General features: G+C 37.6%; 1 protein-coding gene across 2 annotated transcripts in view; it reads right to left on the bottom strand.

Annotated features, from left to right (window-relative positions):
* MED12L (mediator complex subunit 12L) overlaps window positions 1-26,247 on the bottom strand; it is a gene marked incomplete at its 3' end in the record, with an annotated part of 315,066 nt that overhangs the window by 6,577 nt on the left and 282,242 nt on the right. For both annotated transcript variants that reach the window (XM_080823907.1, XM_080823908.1), the window contains 5 exons: window positions 25,961-26,175; window positions 12,525-12,614; window positions 10,144-10,373; window positions 7,418-7,574; window positions 4,758-4,844 (listed from right to left, as the gene is read on the bottom strand). In XM_080823907.1, the coding sequence (XP_080680033.1) occupies window positions 4,758-4,844; window positions 7,418-7,574; window positions 10,144-10,373; window positions 12,525-12,614; window positions 25,961-26,175 (779 nt within the window). The remainder of the gene's footprint in view (window positions 1-4,757; window positions 4,845-7,417; window positions 7,575-10,143; window positions 10,374-12,524; window positions 12,615-25,960; window positions 26,176-26,247) is intronic.

Below are 26,247 nucleotides of genomic sequence, written 5' to 3'. Positions count from 1 at the left end.
TCATGCAAAGAAAGGTGACATGGCGCAGTAAATTTCTCTTAACTGATTTTTTCCATTTGAAAAAGAAAATACCATCTGGCTAATTTTGAATTCTAGAGGCATTGGAAAATTTTCTCACAATTTTTCTGAATGGAACATATGAATATTTTTTAGGAAGATTATATGATAATTTCACACAGAAGAATATATGACAATTTCACACATGATTTCTGGCTAAAAATTAATGTGATCATTTAAGTAACTACTGCTTCCATTGTGCATATTTTTGTAAGGCATTATATTCAATATAATGTGATACTGACACAAGGATGAAATACTTTAAAAAGCCAACTTTTTAAAGCTTTAAAAGCTAAAAAGCAGCTTTAAAGAAAAGATCACAGCCTGTTAATATATTTAGTTAAGAGCTAATCATTGCAACTCAAAAACTTTAAAGGTATTTTTCAAGTCAAGAACTATAATATAGGTCAGAACTAGAAAGGCCAAATATAATTTTCCAGCAACTTAAGTAAGCAAAGGACAACACAAGCATTGACAGTAAGCTGACTTCACATTTAATGTGTCAGCATGGGGCTTTAACACTTTGTTCCTCTTTTCACGGACAAGCTGCATTCTGAAGATGCTTTTTGAAGAAGCACCAATTTCTGTTCTAAGTCAATTTTGACTTGTAGGTTCACTTTTTATGGTGGGGACCAAACTGCCTATGTGGGTGTTAATAAGCATTGTGCCGCGTGTCCCCTGCTACTGCTGTCAACGAGGGGACAAAGAGAACTCAAAAATTGCTACTGCTTTTCCAGGTTCACTGCATTCAACCTCCTCCAACAAGCCTTCCCAAGCTTCTCATACCCTTCCTGACCTCTGTTATAGATTGAGTTATGTTGTCCTGAAAAGCTTTGTTGGCATCCCAACCCCCAGGACCTCAGAATATGACCTTATTTGGAGAAAGGGTCTTTACAGAGGTAATCAAGTTAAAATGAGATCATGAGGATTGGACCTGATCCAAAGTGACTGGTGTCTCTATAAAGAAGGGAGAGTTGGACAAAAACACACATTAACAGTGAGAACATCGTGAGAGGATGAAGGTAGAGATCATGTTTGTTTCGATGAACCAGGGAAAGGCAAAGATTATCACCAGCAAACCAAGGAAGAGGGAGTGGCCTGGAACAGGTTTCTCCCTCGTGGCCCCTGGAAGGAACCAAATCTACCCACACCTTGAGCTCAGATGCCCAACCTCCAGAACTGTGAGATAACATGTTTCTGTTGTTTAGGCCTCCCAGTTTGTGGTGCTGTGTCATGGGAGCCCTTGCCTCTCTAGTACTTTTCCTGCTTCCCACAAGCCAAGCCACTGTTCAATGGTTTCCTAGGATTCTAAGCTATCTGGAGGCAAGGAGCATGCTGGGCGCTTCATTACTGTGCTCATAACCTCTGGCCCAGTGCCAGCCTCTACTGTACAGAACAAATAAGCACTAGTTGAACTGACTGCTGGATGTCACCCCACAGCCACACGGAGGGTGGTGGCTGTGTGACCAATACCACTTCTCCCCTGACACACCATGACTCAGAACTCCGAATGAATCAGAGCTGACTTCTCTTCCAGAGCCAGCTTACTGCTCAGTTTCCAGCAAAGAAATGATATCACATGTTAAAAAATTACAAGAAATATAATTTTCTTCTTAATATTGCTAAGGCTTTCTGCTACTGCTGTTCTGAAGATATACTATGAGAGATAACTTTATTCTTAGGCTTCTATTTTCCTTTATTGTAAGAAAGCAAAAACAAAAACAAAAAAGAGAAATAGAGGGGTTCCTGGGTGGCTCAGTGGGTTAAAGCCTCTGCCTTTGGCTCATGTCATGATCCCAGGGTCCTGGGATCAAGCCCCGCATCGGGCTCTCTGCTCAGCAGGGAGCCTGATTCCTCCTCTCTCTCTCTCTGCCTATCTCTCTGCCTACTTGTGATCTCTGACAAATAAATAAATTAAAAATCTTAAAAAAAAAAAAGAGAGAGAGAGAGAGAGAGAGAGAGAGAGAAACAGAATATCTATTGAAATATTCCTAACAGTATTATTTGAGAAATTGAAAACATACCAATGTTCAGCAGTAGTAGATGGGGTGTGAAGCAAGTAACAGCAGAAGAATACAGCTGACGGACTTAATAGCTATATAAAATTACAAACATGTAGACTATGCTAATAAACTTGTAAGTATATAAAAGTATGCTGAAAAAAGAACAAATTACATAATATAAAACTCTAAGACTATCCTTTAACTTCTAATTCTGAAACCTGTGGCTCTAAGTGATATTTTAAATTTCCTAACCTATCCTAAGACTATGACATAAACAGTATTTCTGCCTTTGTAAAAATAATTGCTGTCTAGATTATAATACAGTGTTCTAAATATAAAAATAAGAATTATGCTTCCAAAATAGCTTTTAAGAAAAGACTTCAGCTCAAAAGAAAAAAGGACGGGAGAAAACCTACTATGGATTTTACTACCCATTAAGACTGTTGTAATGAAGTTTTTTGTTTCTCTGAAATTACTTTACTATGAACACAGTGGGAAAAAATCATGGGCAATGTTTGACTAACCCGCTTAATCTCAAGGTTGTATTTTAAGCTAGTGAGTAAAATACAACCTATGACATTAAAAACTTCAAAACTGTCTTAGAGGTCAAAAATGAATAAATCTGATATATATTCTTTACACATAATAAATTTATTAAATATTTGTGAAACTATTAGGTGAATAGAAAGATATTAAATTTCCTTATATTAGATATGCTTTCATTCTAGTGGAACACGGGCCTAGAGTCTCTTCTCAACTCTGCAAAAGCTGATCCTCTGCTTCAAATTATAATTAAGAAGCTTATAATTAAGAATTGTGATTAAGAAGCTTAAAGACAACTTCCACCCCCAGCCCTATAAGTTTAACTTTGTGACAGAGTCAAATGTTTATTTTTTTTACCCAACCCAAAATAACCATTTCAGGCACCTGATATCAATATCCATCTGTATTTATATAGCACGATTCTCTAAGAATAAAAAAACTAATACATTTAATATTTTATGTACTTCTTATATGTTACATATAAAGCAACTAAAATAGTGCTGATGTAAGAGGCATGAGACTCATACGTACAGACGGGTGTGTGTGTGTGTGTGTGTGTGTGTAGAAAGAATAATAAAGGAAAAGTAACAACATGTTATTAGTGAATCTGGGAAGAGGATTTATGATAATTTTATTATTCTGTAATTCTTCTGTTTGAAATTACTTCAAAATACAGTTATATCTTGTTCTTGGGTGAGATACTAGGGTGAAGTAGCAGTATCCCATCCCAAGGAGTCCCTGCCACGACACTTGTAAGTCAAGTCCCCCCTGCTAAGACACCACTGACGAGGAAGAATGTAGGCTGTCTGTGAATGTTTATATACTGCCTCTCCTTAAGAAAGGATTTTTAAGATGCACTACAGTAAATGTCACAGATATAAAAAAAAAAAATTGGAGCTAGAAAAACTAGATTCACGATGAAGAAGAATTTCCTTAATAATGGGGACTAAACCCGCCAAGGCAGAAATTTGTAAAATGCACCAAGTTGCCCTATTCCAGTTGCTGACCCTCCGTTATCAGATCTGTCCTTTATCACCCAGCTCTAGTGATCTGCTCTCTCCTGCTGTACCACAGCCCTGGCTCTGTTGTTCTTTCTTTACTGCAAAAGTTGTGAAACCACCCATCTTTCTACTCCTGTCCTGAAGACAGTCTCTACTAGGGTTGCCAAAGTGCAGCAAGCCAGCTCCTGTTACGCAGTGCTCATTCACACAACTCGTCATTCAGTTACCTTCAGGGCAAGTATTTATTTTTACAGATATTTCCAGTATGTGGCAGGTGATGTGACCACTGATCACAGTAGTAAAAACTCTTCTTTTTAGAATATACTTATTTAAGAAAATAGAAAAAGGTAATTTAAAGAAAACTGCATAAGTAAATAACAAAGCAGGGATATGGCACTTGGAAAAGTAAAGGATGTTGTAAATTATTGTGGTTCAGAAAACACAGATGCTATGCACTTAACATTTTCAAAATCTAACTTACAAAGCTAAAGAAGTTAATTATATGATGACAGATTATATGAAAATTCTTAGAGAAAATAACTGGCTGAAATCAGAGTTTCCTTTATATCAGTAAAGATAATATTTTAGAAAGCACATTTATGCTTTTATGAAATCATAGTAGAAACTCAGAGAGATAAATTATCATTTTAACATTGTTTAGAAAAAATTGGTGTCTCAACATAAATATTTTAGTCCATGCAAAAGTCTGAAAAAATTTGAAGAGGAAAAATGGTATAACTTACTGAACCCCAATATTTATTTATACATTTCTGTGAAAACAAATATACTACTCTGATAAAAGTTCTAGGGAAAATCTGCAAGTGTACATTTAAGCAATTTCAATTCTTTTTTTTTTAAGATTTTATTTATTTATTTGATGCACAGAGATATTTTATTTTAATATTAGTAGGCAGAGAGGCAGGCAGAGAGAGAGGGGGAAAGCAGGCTCCCTGCTGAGCAGAGAGCCTGATGTGGGACTTGATCCCAGAACCCTGAGATCATGACCTGAGCCGAAGGCAGAGGCTTAACCTACTGAGCCACCCAGGAGCCCCAAGCAATTTCAATTCTTAAACAATCTTATGCGATGAAAAATGCCACCTGCCTTTAAAGAAGAACCCCACATGTTTGGTTCCAAAAACATCAGCTTCCTTACCAAAGGCTGCTGGGGCTGCATCGCTTGAAGACCAAGGGTCTGACTCTGGGGCTGTGGGGGCTGCTGGGGCTGGGGGGGTTGCTGCATCTGGAAAGAAAGAGAAAAGGATTAGTCACTTAAACAGAGAGGGTAATATATTCAAATCTCCTCCCTCCCCCATATACCTTTTATCTAATTATGCTGTTGCAACAAAAATTATATATACCTATCTCCTGCATCTTTGTCCTGACAAACATTCATCTTTCAAGGGCAAGACCTAAATCTGTTCTCTTTGTAGGTTTCTTGGGACCACCACAACCCCAAAGGGCTCTTCCTTCTGTTGTCCCAGTGTTCACTGTCTATACTGCCCTCCGCTGTCTAGGGACATCCTTTACACTTACTGTTTTTAACACTTCTCATGTTCTCTGCTCTTGGACATACTTTACCCTATCTTACACCAGCGGGTTGGGAAGGGACTACTAAGTAATTACCTTTATAGTCCCTATGACATCTGGATGAACTCTTGAGGATTAATTTTTTTCTTAAAGAAAAATGTAGACTTCTTGAAGAAAAACAAGAAGAAGAAGAGGAGTAATTCTTGAAGATTAGAACATTTTTTTTAAAGGAAGATGTGTATGTGGGAAGTTCTGGCAAAAATTACCGGCATAAAAACAAATTATGTCAGTGACAGAGTTGGCATAAATAAAGAGCCCTTAGAAAACACTTCCAAGTCACGGAAGAAACACACACTACTCATCCACTATGTGGGACACAGAGGAAAGGAAAATATTAATAGGTGGTTTGTCCCCATGACCTTCAATGTGTCCTCCACCCAGGCACTTCGTCTTGATGATGACAATGCTGGACTTCTTTCAACTTCTGCATTTCCAAGTTGGTTTGCAAATATCCCCCAAATTATTTGTCTTCTTTAGGCCAAGGTAATAAATAGCTATTACCGGATGATATTTCCCACTAAGTGCCAACACTCATAGATATGGAATCCTAGCAGGAGGTCTGGGCAGGGCCACCCCCAACTGGGGCAATGCAAGTGGAATCAGAACCATAATGATTACAATATACAGCCAATTCTCCATTTGGCACTCTGTGAATTCTTCCAAGAAAAATCCAACTTAACCTCCTATTTATCAGTTTGTTCCTTTATGGAGGTAGTCAGTCACCAAGAAAAGAGTAAATATAATCCTGAAGCAGAAGCAAATCCCTTTCCTTTATCTCCAGGGAATTTGTAGTACTGAAAAAATTACCAGAAGGGTATATTATGCTACTTGGGATAAAAAAGAAAGTACAAAAAGTACATATTAACCAATTAAAAAACACTTCCAAAATTTGCAGCCTTGAAAAGCAATGTAAGGCCAGAAGTAGTAAATAAATAATGTAATAACTTTCCTTCGTGATTTAGAAAAGAGAAATTTAAAACAGAAGGAACTATAGATATCAGTTCCATTAAGTTCTGAAACATATTCCTAGAACTTGAGACAAAAGTATTTATGAAAATATTATTATGACTATTCTTAATAATATTACCAAATGAGTCTTTTTCGTGTATTTTCTTATTGAACTCTTACTACAAATTGAGATGCGACCAATGGCATCTTACAACTGATGATATTTTATAATTATAAAACCCATTTCTCTGGAGGATTTGTGTTGGCTTCTGCCTATCACCTGGGGGTACTGTCAACTAAGACTTTTTGGATCACACTGAATTCAGACCTCAAACCCACTTGAACTTGTGGTTCACATTCTCAGGGGAGGTATTTTTTATTCCCTCCAACCAGGGTCAAGTTTGAGACATGTGCATAACTTTACTGTTCCTTTCTGTATGACAGTGTTATTAAACTCATTCCAAGAGTATAGCTTTCGGGCCCCCAGTTCTACTAGACTCCCTATTTTTGTGGTGTTTTTAAGGCTTTCTTAGTAACACATAAAATGACAGGGCATCGCAAGGTGAATTACTGCTAAGAGTCCACTGTACAGACTCATCAGACAATACCCAATCTAATAACATAGGACAAACTTGCTAAGAATGAAGACAAATGGAACTGGTAAACATAAGTAGCCTATATTTCCTAAATGAGTAAGTCAGAAGCAAGAATGTGTCGAGAGGAGGATTCCTTTTTATAAGGTACTTAAATACTTACATCAAATAAATGAAGGATAGCCAGAGACAATATGAAACAGCCTACCTACGTCACTCTAGCTTCAGAGCTTAAATCGGACCAGAAATGTCAGAGAAAATTTTTTGGATTACAGACAGGCCCCTCTGGGAATCTGATGAAAGCTGTGGGCAGCTCAATTTTGGTTTTGTTTGTTTTCAAACACATAGAAGAAATTTTATATTCAAATTGCATGGCCTATAGTTAAACAGTGGGTGGGTGAGCTGATGCTCATGCTATTAAGATAAAGGCAGCCGGTTACCCTCTCCTGAACCTGTGGAAGGAGAACGATGTGCAGCAAAATGCACCCTCCTGCCCATAACCTGGCAAAAGCACAGAGAAAGGAAGAGCCTGGACAAGCTGGAACTAAATGACACCAGTTGAGCTCCTAGGGTCAGCTACACGGGGTTCATTGGAACTTAATGAAAGCTTCTTTAGAGCGCCTCTTATTTCTTAGGACTACTGAGAACTCCTCATGCATTGCCCTCCCCCCACCCAGCCACGGACCTGGAGGAGCCTCTGCTGCTGTCGAACCTGTGGCTGCCTGGGTCGCATCGGGTCCTGAGGCAGGGGCACCGAGGGAAGGCTTGGATGTGTGGAAGTCAGCACCGCATCGATTCCCCCACCTACCAGAGGGCTCTGCTGAAGGGACTGATGATTCAGTCTGGTGAAAAAAGAACACAGGTTGGTTTCACACCCAGGCAAACTGTCATATTTTCAATCAGTGCCACTGGCACATTAGGCACATTCACAAAGAAACGACCATGTTCAGTACTCAAATGTACAATTCACATGCGATAGAGACCAGTGATTAAAATAATCTCAATTCCCAGTGAGACACGGAGTCACTGAACAAAGGACAGAACACACGCTCCCTACTTAAGATAAAATTGCAATGTTTAAATTACTTAAAAAAATATTTTGATGGTTTTTAATAATAAGTGACATTATTTGAGCATTTACTCTGGAGAAGGCACAGTGGTAGTAAGAGTGTGAAATGTATTATCACTCCCCACAGCAATACTTGGAGGTCAGCGGTTTTGTTATTCCTATTCTATTTAAAACTTTGATTTGAAAGATAGTCGACATGTGTATTTTGGACATTGATTTGGAGATGAGAAACAGCTCAGTTTTTTTCTTCCAAATACATATAAGAAATTTTGCATTCAAACTGCCCGACCTGCAGTTAAAGAGTGAATGGATGAGAGTGAACAATTCTATACATTATGAAATGCTCACCCCCGTAAGTGTAGTTACCACTTGTCACCATACAAAGTACAATGGTACTGACTACACTCCCTGTGCTTTAGTTTTCATCCCCATAACTTATTTATAACTAGAAATCTGTCCCTTGCAATTCCCTTCACTTATTTTGCCCATCACTCTGCCCTTTTCCCTCTGGCAACCACCAGTTTGTTCTCTGTACGTATTGGTCTGTTTCTATTTGTTTGTTTATTCATTGTTTTGTTTCTTAAATTCCACTTTTCAGTGAAATCGTACACTATCTGTCTCTCTCTGACTTATTTTAGTTAGCATTATACTTTGTAGGTCTGTGTTGTCACAAATGGCAAGAACTCATTCTTTTTATGGCTTAGTAATAGTCTATTCTTTATCTACATGACATCTTCTTTATCCATTCATCTTTTGACGGACACCCGGGCTGCCTCTATAGCTTGGCTATTGTAAATGATGCTGCAATAAACACAGGGGTCATGTACCCCTTGAAATTAGTGTTGTTGCACTCTCTGGGTAAACACCCAGCTGTGGAATTTGTGGATCATACGGCAGTTCTATTTATTTTGTGAAGAACCTCTGTACTGTTTTCCAGAGCAGCTGTGCCCATCTACATCACCACCATCAGGCCACAAGTGCTCCCTTTATCTCCACATCCTTGCCAACACCTCCTATTTCTTGTCTTTTTGAAATTAGTCATTCTGACTGATGAGAAGTGATACCTCAGTGTGGTTTTGATAGGCATTTTGTTATCCCTATTTTAAAAATGAGACAACAGAGAGCTAGAGAAGTAAATTCCCAAAGTTATTCAGACAGTAAGTAAAGAGCATGGGTGGGACTGAAACCCACAACTGTTGAGCTCTGAAGTTCAACTTCACAGGCAATATGCTATGCTGTCACTTATTAGAATAATAATAAATACAATGCATGTTTTCCAATCTTATTTATTTTCCCAAATGTGCTACCACCAACCGTGCCAACTTTCCAAGCTATAACAACTTGGTGTTGACGTTACAGATGTAACACATGGAAAGCTAAGCTGCCGTCTAATATAATGTAAAATTTTGCATGAAACTTAATTCTTCTAGACCAATGCTATCCAACAGAAGTTTCCGTGATGCCTAAAATGTTCTACAGCTGTGCTGTCCAGTAAGATAGCTAGTGGCCTCCAGGACCAGTGACATAATTTCTGGGTCTCAGTGTGAAACAAAAACATAAGGCTACTTGATCAAAAACTGGTTGGATTTTCAAAACGGTGACAGTAGACCACTAAGCACGGGATCTTTCTAAACACAGTGCACTGCATGACCGCACGGGTACCACATCTTCAAAGTTGGCTCTGCTTGGCTGCATGTGGTTATTGAACACTTAAAACATGACCAGTGTGACTGAGAAACTAAATTTTTATTTTAACTTTAATTAGTCTTAATTTAAATTGCCACATATAGCTGGTGGTCACCATGCAGTATGTCTATGGGATTCAATTACAGCAAGAACTGAGAAAGAATCTTTCGTGATCCTCTTTTGCCAACCATAGCTAAAGCTGGAAAGGTAGAAACTAAAACAGTACAAAACTCTTACAGGCACCATGCACAATGAGTATTAACCAATCACAGGCTTTATGGCTCTAATCAAAATATTCTAGTAAGGTGCTGCTAACAATAATCAGCAATTTTTTCATCTTAAGATATTTTTAGCCAAAAATCTTTTTAAAAGAGTGGAAAACACTGGAGCTAACATGCTGGCATCATCTAAAATATTACACCCATATTGTGGCAGATGTGAGTTTACAGGGGCCTTGAGTGAAATAAACAAGATCAGGCACTGCTTATTTTAATCCTCTATCTGGATGCTACTAAAAATGAAATGACAGAAGGCAAATTATATGCAAATATGCAAGCTCATAAAAACTATTGTAAAGCACCATGCTCTAAACAATGTATAACAAAGACAAGAATTCGCGTGTCTACTATTGCAATCATTATTTCCACATATACCACCTCTGAGAGCCAGTCAAGGGCTGTAGGTAAGGCGACGCCTGCTGCTGAACATAGCCACTGGGCTGCTGCTGCATCTGTCGGAGTCTTTCCATCAGCGCGGGGTTGGAATGTGCAGCCGGATAGGTTCTGGAGTTGTAGTTGGGAGACAGGAGCACGCCGCCAGCCTGCGGCTGTGGGGTCTGCTGCAAAGGCATCTGTGTTCCGTACATTGTATAGCCCTGGGGCATGGTCTGCAGGGGGGCACATGAAGTCACTGGTTCAATTTACCACCGACTTTGCTATATGGGGCAAAAACAAACCTGGGAGGAGTTCCCTGAAAGTCACTGTTCTCAAAGTTTCTTATAACTCAACATATGAGGAGGACAACTCTGGAGGTAAGAGGCTAGTGAAAAAGCTACAGAATGAACTGGCTGGATCATGATTCATCAGAAATTTCAATTAAAAAACAAAAAAACAAAAACGAGGGGCGCCTGGATGGCACAGTCAGTTGAGTGTCCGACTCTTGGTTTCAGCTCATGACATGATCTCAGGGTTGCTGAGACTGAGCCCTGCATCAGGCTCCCCACTCATCATAGGGTCTGCTTGGGATTCTCTCTCCTTCTCCTTCTGTCCTTCCCACTCAACTCTCTCTCTGATAAATAAACAAATCTTAAACAAAACAACTTCCTCATATCAGGGAGATCATATGATAATTATCTTTCTCTGACTGACTTATTTCGCTCAGCATAAATTTGGGGGGTAGGGAAGAAAAAATGAAACAAGATAGGCTCGGGAGGGAGACAAACCATAAAGACCCTTAATCTCACAAAACAAACTGAGGGTTGCCAGGGAAAGCGGGGATAGGAAGAGGGTGGTTGGGTTATGGACAATGGGGGAGGTATGTGCTATGGTGAGTGCTGTGAAGTGTGTAAACCTGGCGATTCACAGACCTGTACCCCTGGGGCTAATAATACATTATATGTTAATAAAAAACGAAACAAAACAAAACATAATCATGTTTTGTCATTTGGTTAAGAGATCAGTTTTAGAATCGGTTGCTTATTGTGAGGGAAGGAAAGACATGTTTCTGTATAGAAATAATCAGGCAAGCATCCATACCTGAAGTGCACAGATGACATAGATGTTCAACAGATCCCAAGCACCATTAATTTCATTTCCAAAATTAGAAAGAAAAGCTATCTATGTCCAATGTAAATACAATGATGGAGTACACTTTCCTGATAACTACACCTCCACCTTGGATCTGATGAATTTGCCTGTAGTAACTAACCAGTTACCAAAAACCAAAAACACGATACCTTAACCTCACAGTAAGGGTATAACTGGGGACTACTCAATATCCTCTAGTCCTTGTTGGACTATAGCCCCTTTCAGCACTCTACCAATACTCTGAATATTTAATTTTTCTATTCAATATTAATAATCTGTGCCCCTAAATCTCAACGCCTACTATCAATGAAAAACCTGATGTTCTGCTGGGTGGCTATCTGCAAGTTACAGAATGGAATGCTGATTGAAATGGAAGAGGCCTGCTCTTCAGTCCTCAAAGAACCACACACTGAGGTGGTCTAATGACTCTGACGTGGAAGGCAGAGGAATGCATAATCACCTTCCAGCCAGCAGCAGGCATGGATCCAGCTGTGGGGCTCAGTGCCTGTGAGAGCGGATCTCAGACTGCCTTTTAGTGGTGGGCACAGTGTGAACTGCTAGCCCCACCAGCAGTCTTGTCAGCATCCCCGGGCTCCTAATTATGAGATGGACAGAGTAAAAGTACAGAGATGCAAAAGCAACAAAATTATTGGGAAAAAAATAGCTCCAGAGTTGACTTATACTGAGGCAAGTCCATCATTTGCTGGGCGGCTACCATGGACCTGGTGCCACACTGGTTCCACAGGTTGTCTTAAATCCTCACACGCTCCTCTCTATTTTACAAAGAAGGAAACCAAGACACAGAATCACACGCACAATGTTACACAGCTAGTAAGTTGCCAGGAATTGCGACAGGGGCTGATTCCAAGGCCAATTACCTTCTTAGTCTACCATGATTCCTCTGCAACCTTATCTTTTAATATGATAAATTCCATCACGAATTAAGTCATTATTCATCGTAACATAAAATAAGTATTCTGGGACTGTGAAGCATTTCAACATCTACCATCATCATTAGTACAAAGGTATTTATATTTTTAACTCCAGAACGTTCTGAAATGTTTTATGCTTTTTAAATCAGTCAGTCATAAGACTTGTTAATCACTGGGAATGCTTTTTTTGAGAGGTCAATTATAAGCAGAAGTACTACTTTCTACATGCCCATTTATTTGGTTTCCCACTCCAAAAAACATTAAAAATCCCAGCAGCATCTACAAAGCAAATGCAGATACCTGTGCTTGCTGCAGCCCTGGGTACTGGGAGAGCTGAGGGGAGGGCCGAGCTTGTGCAGCAAAGAGAGCAGCCTGGTCCCCTGGTGGGCCCTGGAAAACAAAGCCGAGGTGGACTCTTGATCATAACAGCAAGCACATCATTTGCGCTCCTGGCTAATAACCCTAATAACACATGACACCAAATCTTATTAGATGATTATACAACTTAGAGATTTCCAGACTGCATTAAATATAACTTCTCATCAATTTTCTAGGTGTATAGAGACTATAAAATTTACTTCTTCCAAAGACTGTAGATGTTTCCAACAGTAACACAGACATAAATACAAGCCAAAATAATTGATGGTCCACTTATCAGAAAGGCTCTGAGACAGCTTTCCTGTACAGCCTAGGATATAAATGCCCCTCTAGACTGAAAGGCATGAGGCACATACAAATTTCATGACTTTTTAATGAAGTTTCTTCAAGTGATCTAAAAATTATCTATTTAACCATGTAGCCAAGAGATGAATTTGGTATCTCCTACAACTAATCATCCATGAGAATAAAAATTTGTAATACATCAGTAGCAAATATAATTCTAATGAACTACAATATGAAACCAATGAAATTCTGCTTACCAGTCTTAATACACGTGTTGTCCTTTGAAAAAGAAATATATTTATAAGAGCAGCTGTACGTGTTTTATGTTATGGTGTCAGAAGCTATTTCGTGGAAGCTTGCAATAATCATCCCAAAAAGAGGTCTAGCTTCCAACCAACCCTAGGTTTTTACAGGACTTACTGATTATAAAGAACGGGGTTTACTCCAAAATATTTTACTATTCTTTTATAGAACAGATAACCTCATTTTCCAAAAGTGTTAAATTATACTTCTATAACACCATTTAATGTGCTTGGAAAGTAGTGTAGACTCTTCTAACAGAGAGAAAACTAAATATTTAATTTAAGAGGGTAAACACCAACAATTATTAAACATCTATTTTAATGTCCCAGAGACTGGACTTCTTGGTCTTACTCCCATTTTCTCACAAGAACTCTGCAGAAAGAGAGGATCATCCTCACTCATTTTCTTCAGAGAAAAAGCCAGGTTCAATGAACTTAAGCAGATTACCAAGCTCACCAAGCTCGACCTGGCAGAGCCATTATCTGAACTCAACCAGGGCTCTCACCATTATGTCAAGATGTCTCCATATGTGATATTAAAAATGGAAATATTTAGGGTGCCTGGGTAGCTCAGTCGGTTAAGCGGCTGCCTTCAGCTCAGGTCATGATCCTAGGATCCTGGGATCAAGTCCCACATCGGGCTCCCTGTACAGCAGAGTGCCTGCTTCTCCCTCTCCCTCTGCCTGCAACTCCGCCTACTTGTGCTCCCTATCTCTCTGTCAAATAAATAAATAAAATCTTATTTAAAAAAAAAAAAGGAAATATTTAAATCTTCACTGGGTGCTTACCCTTTAGTGACATGGAGCCTCTACAACTCACTCTAATCAAAAAGAGAATCTTATTAAGATTTGTTACTGAAATATCGAAACCAAATGTATACACTCTATAGTAAAATTCTAACTCTGATCCTCATAGAATTACTTGGGAGCATTTCCTAAGGTGACTATCCATCTATCCATGGGCCAAACAAAAGTTTCTGAGAGTGCATATAATAGTTTCAACAAGCATCTAAATTTCAAGAATAAGGGACCATAGAGATACCCTCAGCTTTTAGCTGATTAATCCAAGTGCAATTATGTCTGTATTTACTTGGGTCTAAGGAAGATAGTCCCAACTCATTCCACAACAGCATGGCCATCCGGGACCTGAAACTTTTCCCCCCAGAATATCTGAAAGACTTTTGGTCTTCCAAACACTGCATCAACCACATTGTTAAATGCCGCTCCTCAAATCCATGCTCCCTGACAATGCCATATAAGGTCTCTGAAACACACTATTTTGCTTTTTTATGGGGACAAGTATTTGCACATTATCCTTTTTACAGAAAGGAAGAAATATGAATTATTTATATGTGAATTAAAATCTTGAGATCCATAGTAGTTTATAATTCCCACACCCTGTTTTGTCTTAGAGGGAAACAAGATGTGATCTATGTGTGACAGCTGCACTCAGATACATAAAGACAGACCTTTTCACACTCTTCACTCTTCCTCTGCTTATTGAAGAACCCTACAAAAGGAACTATGACTTACATGTGGAGTAAACTAGAATACTTAGAAGGGAAATAGCTCAGTTACCGGGGAACACTCTTGTTGGCAAGTTAACAGTTGAGATCATGGACACTTAAGAAACAGGACTTTAAAACTATTCTACGTTAAAAAAAAATTCACAAAATTAACACGTAAGGTAAAACAATAACTTTCAAAGAAACAGAGAAAGGGATAAAAAATCTCACATATAGTTTTTACACTGTAAAATTCATGCATACTCTGTCATTTTTGTCTTAAGGTAAACTATTTATGAACATACTATGCTCTCTCCTACCACCAATTTTTCCTGACTTATATAATAGATAATAATTCAGATTTGCAATATCCTTTCTGGGAAAATCAAACACCCCAAGCTGGCCAACAGTCCCCATGTACTCTGTGCATGGCTTTATCATCATGTTTCCTTGAATGAAAGATACCCCAGTCTCTCCCATAGAACTGAAATGCCCTACTTTTGGTTTTCCCCAGAATAATGCTAGAAACACATTATATCAATAATTGTACAAACATTTGAATTTGTTGAATACAGAGTGAATAAGAAGTTCCTTTAGTGACTTGAAAGACTTTACCAATGCCAAACAAGGACCAAAGTGTGGGAGTAAGCAAGGATACTAAAGACTCAGTTTTAGTAAGTTTCTTAACATTAGTGGGGGTGGTTTTGCTGCATTAAATCAAGAAGAGACTATATAATATCATCCAACTGTGATAGGACAGGACAAGAGGTACAAAGTGGGACCAGGCCTGGCAAATCAGGACATATGGTCACCTTAGTTATACATAATCCACGTATTTGTTATTTTCTGAAAACATTCTAAGCTTTATTTTTAAACAGTTTCTAGCATGGTATCTGGCACATACTAAGTGCTCAATAAATACTGAGAAAAATCTAAGATTTAATTTAGTTTTATCTGTTAACCAAGAGTTCCAGAAGTAAATTTGGATTTATACTTCACCATAAATTAGTTTACCAAGTGCTTCCCACTAGCCCCATATTTTTTAGCACCATCTTTTGTTTTAAAAATTCAATTTTAATTTTTAGCATCTATCATTCTAATAATTACTTATTTGTGCATTAATATCTGCAAAGTAGCTCAATTTCCCCCTCTTGATTTATTCCGTTTAATTGAAACAACCAAAGGTAATGTTAAGTTCATATTTTTAGGGGCACCCGGGTGGTTCAGTGGGTTAAGCCTCTACCTTTGGCTCGGGTCATGATCTCAGGGTCCTGTGATGGAACCCCCCATCAGGCTCACTGCTGGGGGGAGGGGGAATCTGCCTCTCCTTCTCCCTCTGCCTCCTTCCCTGTACTCATGCTTTGTCCCTGTCTCTCTCTCTTTCAAGTAAATAAAATCTTTAAAAAAGAAAAAAAAAAAGAGTTCGCATTCCTTTGTGAGCCAAACAACAAGGCGGGAGGGAGGCCAGTTTTTGACCAAATACTTGTGTCTAGCCAGCTGACATCTGACTTTGAGCACATCGCTAGAAGAGAAAATAACACATGGCTGTGCCCCTGCTCAAGGTCCCATGGCTCAGATACCTGTCTCACATGTGCTAAAGGAATAAGCCACAGCTAACTGGGAAGTTCCGGCAACTACATAGACATCTCTACATTGTTACCTGAGGTGAATTCCTACATGTGGTCTAAGTTTGTGTCTATGCACTTTGCTTTGGGCTTGCTTCTATATAAGAAACTTAAATCCACTACCTTTTTTTTTTTTTTTTTTAACTTCTACCTTCTAAAGCCTTAAGAAGCTGAGCTATTCAATACTGACCCATCTTCCTGGCCTTTATATGAACAATTCTCTTTTACGGCTTTATTTGTAATCAGACAAGGGAAGTATCTGAACTCAAAGAGATGGTGACTCAAAGGCCTTTTCCATTATTTGAAATAAATGCATCCAGTAAGTTTAAAATTCTTGATAAATCATCCTGAAACATAATTTTCATTCTTCTGGGTCTTGTTCTCTTCATTTAGTGATTACTCTCCCACAATCAACTAAAAAAAATAGGAAGACCTCTTTCTAAAAGAGAATTGATTATGCCTCCAATTAGCTGGCAGAAAGCATGACAATCAGAATTTCAGAATCAGGGATTTTTTATTCACTCAGTCCACTAACAATGGATTTTTGAAATCCCTATTTAGTAACTTTTCAACAGTGTTTAAGTGTCTCAAGTAGAGAAAAAATCCGCAGCCAAATTTTGTGACTTTCTTTCTAATAATGCTGATTTAGGGATAATAAAAAGTCCCCACTGAAAATCAGTGGGTAATGTTTTATGAGTCACCTAGCATAAAGGGTTTTATTTGCAACTACTAGTTCAGAAGATACTGAGTAATGGTGCCCAAGGCTAAAATAACACATGGTGTGAACCAGAAATTATGGTCATTACACCATACTGGTGTATTTTGATTGCAGACAATAGACACAGAGAAAATTCTATAAATACAGGAGGTCCAGCAGACCAGTTATGCTTGATTCTTTTATAATGCTCTTATATAAAATATAACTTGGTTGAGAGTCAATTAACAGTAACATTAATGGCTGGAACAAACTGAATCATTCTAAAATAAACATCTCACACAATAATGAACTTTTAAAATACAGTCTTAATATGCCCGTAAGTGATGAATAGATGATTGGTTGAGCATTTACATTTACTACATTCTTAATACTAGAGAATATTAAAGGAAATCAAGAATGGTGACAAGGATTGCAAAGATATATACATGCATTTCCATTAATCTGAATGAATATAGAAAGCATAGAAACTTATGACTTTAAATACTTGATAAACATGCGTTTTTTAAAAAAAAAAGTAAAATCATTGATTGATTCAAATTCTCTTTTATCCAAATTGCATTATCATCTGAACAAAATGACCAACAGCAAACATAAGCTATCTGCAAAATACTTTTTAATCTGATCAAGTTTACTTCAAGTTTTTAAATAAAAACCTCACCCACTCTCTGTACACCACAAAGTGTCTAGAAAAATTTATTCTTTTCAGAAGTCTCCAAAATTTTTCCTTGCTGAACAATTACTGAAGAAATTGCCTACATAACAAGTATTTAATAACCTAAATACTTTCAAAGCTTGAATATGCAGTTACGGACATTTTCACCAATGTACAGAAAATGTTACCATTAAAATTGGCAGTGAAACAAGTTGACTTACATTCACATCTGAGATGTGTGCTCTTTTTTATTCTAATGCTTCTTGGGTTTATGTTGTGAGTTGGCTACCTGATACAGAAACCTATAAGTAATTTAATGCAAAACATGCATTCTTAGCTAGCCCAGGCAAAGCGGAAGAGGTGAAATCTTAGGGCATGCATGCACAAGACCTATGCTCAAAAAAAACATCCTCTCCGTCCCGGAAAGAAAATAGAGATGATGCGTTCTGTTGAGAATTTGAGAATAGCCAGTGAGTGGGATGTGATGAGAAGGGTGTGTTTCATAACCACGCAGTTTGCGTTATCTTGCACTGGCCTATGAATCAGCATGCCATGCGTTCCTCTGCTAATGATGTGAATTACCACAAACGGAAGCAAGAGCTCAGGAATAGATGGGTTCAAAACTGGAACTGAGAGGAAGGTGCACGAACTGCTCTACGTTCCCAAGCCCAGGCCATGAACGTCTATTGGTTTCTATACCGTACACATAAATGATGAAAATCATGAGGCAATCAAAGGGAAAAACTTTCAGAAATAAATCCCATTAAATCAAACATGGTCGATGCATTCATGATTCTGTGTTACAGTCTCAAACATAAATCAGGTGAGTAACAGTGAAATGAGGACTCTAAGTTTTACCAGCTATGGAAGAATACCCCGCTTCTCACTCTGATGCTCAAATAGTAATGCTATAAAAATTTACTTTAAAAAAAAAAAAAAAAGACAGAAAAAGGAATGACAGCAGGGGTGTTACCATTATGTTGTCAAAGTCTTCCAGAAGGGAGACAGCAGAGTTACAGAAGTCCTACAGAAAGGGGACAGCAAGAAAACGGCAGACAATACAGATAAGATTTTTTTAGCCTAGTGATGTGGGTAGCCACAATACATATGAAATAGTTCATTTTAAAACAATGTTTCACGAGTCAAGACTTAAAAACCCATGCCCTAACAAAGGCTTTATTAATTCATACACCAATGACATCACTATAGACTGGACACGTATGGTAATATTCATAAAAGGGGAGAGCAGAACCCAGAAGTTAACTAGTGACACAGATGAAGCAGGAGGACTAGCAGACAGACGATTGCTACAACTAAGGGATGTTGGGACTCCACTGGAAGCAACAGGATGTCAGAGTCCTTCACAGCCTACAGCCAGTGGGACAACTCAGGACATGTGGGTCACATTAAACACACAAGACGTTAAGTGAACAGGTCAGTGGGTCATATACTGTGGAAGGATATAGAATTAGATAGCTCCATCCTACGTGCAAATGAAAACTGGGCATTAGGTTAACCGCACAATTAACTAAAACAGACAATAAATCATTCCAGGGCCACCAGTGTTTACACACTAACAGAAAATCTGATTTAGAAAAAGGTAACTAGATGCCTGTGGAAAAATTCTCTTTCTCAGGTAAATAATTCACTTGTTTGATCATTTTTATAAACGGATCCCAAGCGATATTTTTTCTGAGATGTTAAAAAATTTTCTTCCCAGAGTTTAAAGATAAGGCAAAGCACTATCAATCCTAATAGATAAAGTATTTTATTATACTATTATCCTAATAGATAAAGTATTTATTATACTTAGGACTAAAAATTATAGGAAGAATTTCCCAAGCAAATATCTTTTCTCAGTATATTAGGTGTAGGTATATAATTCACTGCATCTGTACATTTGTATTTGGATCTGACAGCTATCTTCTATTAGTTGTCCACTCTCAACACCCGCCCCTTCTCTCCTCTCTCCTAAAGATCAAGTTGTGTTGGGGCGCCTGGGTGGCTCAGTGGATTAAGCCTCTGCCTTCGGCTCAGGTCACGATCTCAGGGTCCTGGGACTGAGGCCCGCATTGGGCTCTCTGCTCGGCAGGGAGCCTGCTTCCCTCTCACTCTCAGCCTGCCTCTCTGCCTACTTGTGATCTCTGTCAAATATAAAATTAAAAAAAAAAAAATCAAGTTGTGTGCATTATTTTCCAGACTTTAGGTGTCTAATTATAATTTCAGCAAATTAAATGAACATTTTTTTTCATCATTCAAATAGCAGAGAAATGCCAAATATTATTAAGTAAAGCACCCACTTCCCTGGACATAGCGGTTTCTATTCAAGAAACAAAATCATAGGGTTCAAGACATACTAACTAGTTCCAGGGTTTTCTCCTAAGTTCATTTTTGTCATTGAGATGTATTTAAATTATACTATCTGAGTGACTACATTAAAGGCAACTGTCAAAACTCAAGGTATGTTTCAAAAGGCTATTCTGTCTACCTTCAGCAAATAAGAATAAAATTATTGTGAAATACATTGAAATTACACTACCAGGAAAATTACAGAAGGGAAACCTTGAATAGCTAATAAAGTTATAAAAGAAGCCTAAATTCACAGGTAATTGGGAAACAGAAATTAAATGTCCTAGTACTGTTTCACCTGCTCTGAATGAGAAAATTACGATCGGACAATATCAAGCGTTGGTGGGGATGTGAAGAAAGGAAAAAACTCATTTATAACTGATGAGAATCACCACTACTTTGGAAATAAAATCAGCATTTCCACTTCCAAATACATACCCTACCTAATTTCCTCCATATGTCCAGAAGAAACATACTAAATGTGTTTATTGCTGCATTGTTAACAGTAGGAAAAATCTGGATATAAATGATCATCAATAGGAGAATGGATAAATATTATGCTAATATTCATAATGGACTAGCATCCAAGACAAATGAATAAAACTATATATAACAAAGTAGGTAAAATTCAAAATTGATCAAAATAAAAAGTTGCAAAACAAAACAATACATATGTGAGACCATTATATTAAGTTTCGAGTCCAAATTAATACTATATGTTTATGTTAATGGTTGCAAAAATATGTAGTAAATGTATAAAAAAAAATCATGAGAAAGAAAAACACTAAAGTCTTGATAGTGATACCTCTTTATAGGAAAGAAGGAAAATGAGAGTAGACATACTATAATGTTTTATTTTTTTAAATGACCAATGGCAGAACATTATTACTCAGTGAAACTAGGTAGTAAGTCCATTAGTGTTGTTATATCTTCTATTCTTCTCTGTATGTTTAACATACACCTCTAGAGAGTGAGAGAGGGAGAGAATAAAGGAAACAGATATTCCAAGGTGATGGTCTATTCCTAGGGTAAGAGTTCAATTACAAGACAAAGGGTAGCCACTCAACTTAAATGGGTTACATCAATCCAAGAGGCATGTTTTCAGGATGTTACAGATTTATTTTTGCCAGGGAGCTAACTACTCTGGGGATCTGACTCAGTCATTGTTTTTTATTAAGTTATCGCATTCGTTCACTTAGATAAACAATGATAGCACCTGACATGTGGGTAATAACTTAATGTTCTTACAAGTAAGCACCAGCTATTAGTGTACACAACATGTCCCTCCTCTGTCAGAAATCTTCCTCTTTAACGTCATCAATATCCATATGATTATCTGTAGCCTATAACCAATTGCATTCTTCCAAATCTTTTTCAGCCAAATTTAAGCTAAACATACTGTTTGTCTTTCTCTGGACTACTAAAATAAACTGGCTGGGACTGATAACTACAAAGAACAGCAAAATGATTTTGTGCACTGAAAGGGGGAAATTAAGATAAAGCTATACCATAAAACAAGGCAAACAATTAAGTCCTTTTCATGGATCAAACTTAGATTCCCTCCAAAAGCCCCCTCTGCAGAAAACTGATATGGGCGGGGGTGTTGTTGGGGAAGAGAGGGCGATGAAGTAAGTTCCTTCTGTCAGAAGAAAAATATTGGATGTAAGAAAGAGGACTGGAAAACAATTTAAGCAGCATTTTGCATTATTTTCACCAATATTCTATATTTTGTGATTTCCACATGATATGCAGAAAATAGAACACAAGAATATTTTTAACACTGAAATTGGAATCAGCCCCTCTCAAGTTTGTATTACAGAACTTAGACAGTAAAAATTCACTGCTTTAAGAAACCAAAATGGCTACTAGGAAAACTAAACAACATTCCTTCTTACTGGCCTCTTCTATGGTCAGCCAATGAGCACAAGTCTTATTACGGACAATTAATATAATGACAGGAGGAAAGCATTTGAAGTGTTCTTACTCTCTTTCAATTCTTAAGATATTTAAGAAAATAAAAATCATTTTTATGGGACAGAGACTTCCTTTGAAATAATATTCATGATACTAATAAAACATTAACAACAAGTATGACAGCTAACATTTTTTGAGCACTTACTATGAGCCAGCCACTGTTGTAAGGGCTGTTATGTACATTATAACATTGATTTCATAAGAACTCTTTAAAGGAAATACTGCATTAACTCCATTTTATAGATGAGGCTTTCAGGCACAGAAAGGTGACATATTCGCTACAGTGAGATCCCCTTTACATAAGGGACATTGAGTAAAGAATGGAGAATGATCATTTTTACTTTCGTGGATAAAGAGTGTAACTAAAAACAATGAAAATAAGTTTCCTTGCCAGAACATCCTTATGTATACCACTAGGTATTAGAGCTATAAGAAAGTCCAGTCAATTACAATCATTGCATTAAATAATTTGATTGAAAATACTTAAAAATATCCAAGCTATTTAGCATCTGTTTTCTAAACACTACACCAATACCTTAATACATTCTTTAGGAAATACAAAAATGATCTATAACAGAAAAATTCCAACCAAAGCACATATTCAGTTTCTGCAGTGGACAGAGGGTTATTTTATAACTATATTGTAGTTTTCGTGTACCATCTAAGGTTAGATATTCCTAGGTACATCAGCTTCTTTCCATTAAGGTGGGAAGAGGCTAAGGGGATTCTTGTTTGGTCTGAGCCATATCCAGAATCCACGAATTTATGTTTTCCCTGCCCCATCTAGGTTTTCAAAAGAACCATAGCAGATCACTGGAAGAAGTTTCTGGAAGCACTCAGGAAAGCTGAGATAAGTTTGTAGATAAAAATGAGACTGCCAAGGATTGAGACTATTAGGAAGCTCTAGGCTCCTGGAAATATTTTCTCAAAAACATGCATTCATTTGATAAGCCTTTCATAAATTCCTACCCTCTGCTCATTAGATGTAAAGATAATACAGAGTATGAGATCCTGTGTCTGACCTTATCAGAAGAGAGCTACCAGAGGGTGGGAGCTCCTGGCCTAAGGAGCAGTCAATTCCAAGGCTTGGAGAAACTCATCAGTCTTTAAAATAAGTACCTGCTAAAATTCTAAAATTCAGTTTTGAAGGTTTAGATCAATGAAAATTCTCTAACACGTTTGTTACATTTAAGAAAATGGACTCCTAGAATTAGAAAATTGCTAGGATAAGAAGAAAAATGGTTTCTATTTCATAAGAAATAAAGACATGACAAGTTCTTACGTAGCTAGAGATAATCACATTATATGTAGTCATGTAAGCTGAAAAAATGGTCCTGGACAAAATTAGAATCAACATTTCTCTATTTTTTCTTATCAAAAAGGATACAGGTCAGTACTTAGTAGAAAAACAACTGCATCCAGAACCATATATTAAAACGACTTAACATTATCACTTATATTCCATATGATGCTGCCTTTATTCCAGTTTAAGGATTACCACAAGGAGAATTTTTTCCTGCCATAATACCTTACTTAGCTAGATTCTAGGTATATTTATCGTTTGTGCATGAAAGGAAAGGAACTAACATTTCCCCCAAACCTTCTAGGTGCAGGCACTCTGGCAAATGCTACATGTGACCTCACTGACTCTAGGTGGGACCATACAACCATCTCACTGCTCCACGGGTATATTTCACTTCCTTAGAAGAATACTATTTTCCCTCAAGTATCCAACATTTGAAGAATGTTGAGATTTAAAAAAAAAAAAAATCTGTTTCTGAATCAGAGACAATAAAGCAAGTTTCAACCAACTGTTAAAAAAAATACAGGGGGGAGAGGAAGGTAAATATTGTACAATCACTGTTACGAAGTTGTATTTTTACTGCTCGAAGAAGGAATTCTCAACTTCTCAAAAAAAGAAAGGAAGTTAAGACAAAAATAATGAGAAGAAAACAAAACAAAAAGAAACAGAGCTGGCAAAAAAAAAAATCAGAAAAATGAACTACTTGTTAATTCTTATTAGGACAAGCAATACAGTTCTACATGGTGTAAAAGAATAGTAGAATAGTCAGGTACTTTTGACTATTTTGAGGAAAAATGTAGAAGTAATGGGCTCCTGCATGTAACATTTTAGGTCATAAGCTTGTCTTCTCCAAATATGCAAGAATCTTTGATTATATGTAGATTTTTCTATTCAATTCCTTTAAAAAAAAAAGTGCTTTAAAGGAAATTGCTTGTCATGACTTGTATCAGAAGGGAAGCTTTTGAGGAAAAGCATGTTTACCTATAAATGGCCCAGCGAGTTTTCCCCCATGCTAGGAATCACTTAGAGCAATTCAAAACTGAGCTTTGGAGTAAAAGTTGGAAAGTGGACTATTGATAAGACAAATTATACCTTGTGATAAAAAGGTAGATATGGGGAAAAAAAAAAACTGAGTGGAAGGTATATTTTTACTTAGGTCTAAATTACCTTAAAAAGGAGGTGAATTCACTCTGGTGGGATGGTTACTCAACTTACAGCAAGTTTTTTTAAATCTTGACAATATTTGAAACAATGGTAACAACTATTTTTGCTCATCCTGAAGAATAGCTAAAATCCCACTGAAGCTTTTAAATGGCTTCAAAAATGCCACTTATTTAAGCAAGATAAGTATTTCTTAGTATTTTAATCAAATCCTCATCACTTCTGTGTAAGGAGCAACTTAGGCTCATCTTACCTGACATCCAGGGAGTTGGAGCAATGGCTAGAGGTCAGGGAGAGACAAGCATGCATTTGACCTATTTCCTCTCTCCTGTCCTTCTTGTAATACATGTAAAAACAAGAACCATTTTCAAGACTATGTAACTAACCCTCCTACCTCCAGCCCTTCAAATTACTAAGTAGACTGAATGCAAAAGTGCCGTAAATTACACAATGGAGATAGGCCTAGAAAGTTTAGCAAGACATAAAGGATATTCTTTTTTTTAAAGCATTAGGATTTCCTGCTAATTTCAAAGTTTTATGGTTTTTCTTAGAGCAGGATACACCTGTTTTTTTTTTAAAGCATTAGGATTTCTTGCTAATTTCAAAGTTTTATGGTTTTTCTTAGAGCAGGATACACCTGTGAATTGTCTACTTCCTTTGAGGTTCAAAAAAGTACCTAAATCCCAGGGTTATTGTGGGATCTTAGATAACTAATACATTTAAAGCACATAGAAATGTTTTGGCAAATAGTAAGTGCTCTATAAGTGTTAGCTGCTATTATTAATATCCTCCTCAGTCTCATCAAAATAGTGCATTTTTTGGAAAAATTGGTAAGTACAAGAAGTATATAGAAATGGGGGATCCCCAATCTCACCTCCTCTTTTTATATTGTTTTGTTGAACAATCACTGTTATCTCAAAAGTTAAAGAAAACTGAGTTAGAGGGCACAAAAATAATGACATAAATCAAGAATGAAATTGAAAGTATCCATGTACTATTATTTGTAATATATTCGTTCCTATAGAAGTACATACTGAAAATGGACTCTAGGCAGGGCACCATAGGGAGAAACCTAAGAAACATCAGGACTTTAGAGATAGAACTTCAGAGTGTTCAATCTAATAATAACAAACAAAAGTAAGAGCTAAAAGGAGTACAGAATATGGTAATAATTATAGGGAATGAGTGCTTAGTTAGGGTCACTATAGGGATGAAAGACCTTCTGCTTCTCAGTGACTGGAGAGTCATCAGCTCTTCTTGCTTTAAGGCATATTTTCAAAGAACCTAAGATACTTCAAGTTCCTATTTGATCAGTGATAAAAGTAAAATACACCAGAGGTATAAACCTATAGGAGAGCTATACCTGCGCTCACACGAGATCTCAGGGATACACTGGCAGGAAGAATACGCCCACTACCTCACACTCATCCCTAGCTAGAGAAGCCAACAAAAGGCAGAGGTCTCCACTACTGGATCCAGACAAACCTGTTGGAAGGGTCGAGCCTGGGCTTGCCTGAGAAGCCGCTGCTGCTGCTGCTGCTGCTGCAGAAGCTTCATCTGTATCAACTGCTGCTGTGAGGTGATGGCGTGCAGCGGGGGTGGCTGCATCATGGCGCCCGAGCGCCGCTGCAGCATGTTGGACAGAGCTTGCTTGGTGTTGGTGGGGACGAAGGAGCCCGTGGGGTCCAGTCTGGAGCCACCTACAAAAGCAACCAGAAGGAAGGGCTCTCTAACGCGTGCTAATGCAACAGGTCTTCCCTATTTTATCAAAA

This window comes from Martes martes (genome assembly GCF_963455335.1).
Source record: "Martes martes genome assembly, chromosome: 1".
Classification (NCBI taxonomy): domain Eukaryota; kingdom Metazoa; phylum Chordata; class Mammalia; order Carnivora; family Mustelidae; genus Martes; species Martes martes.
This window is presented reverse-complemented; position numbering and strand designations above follow the sequence as displayed.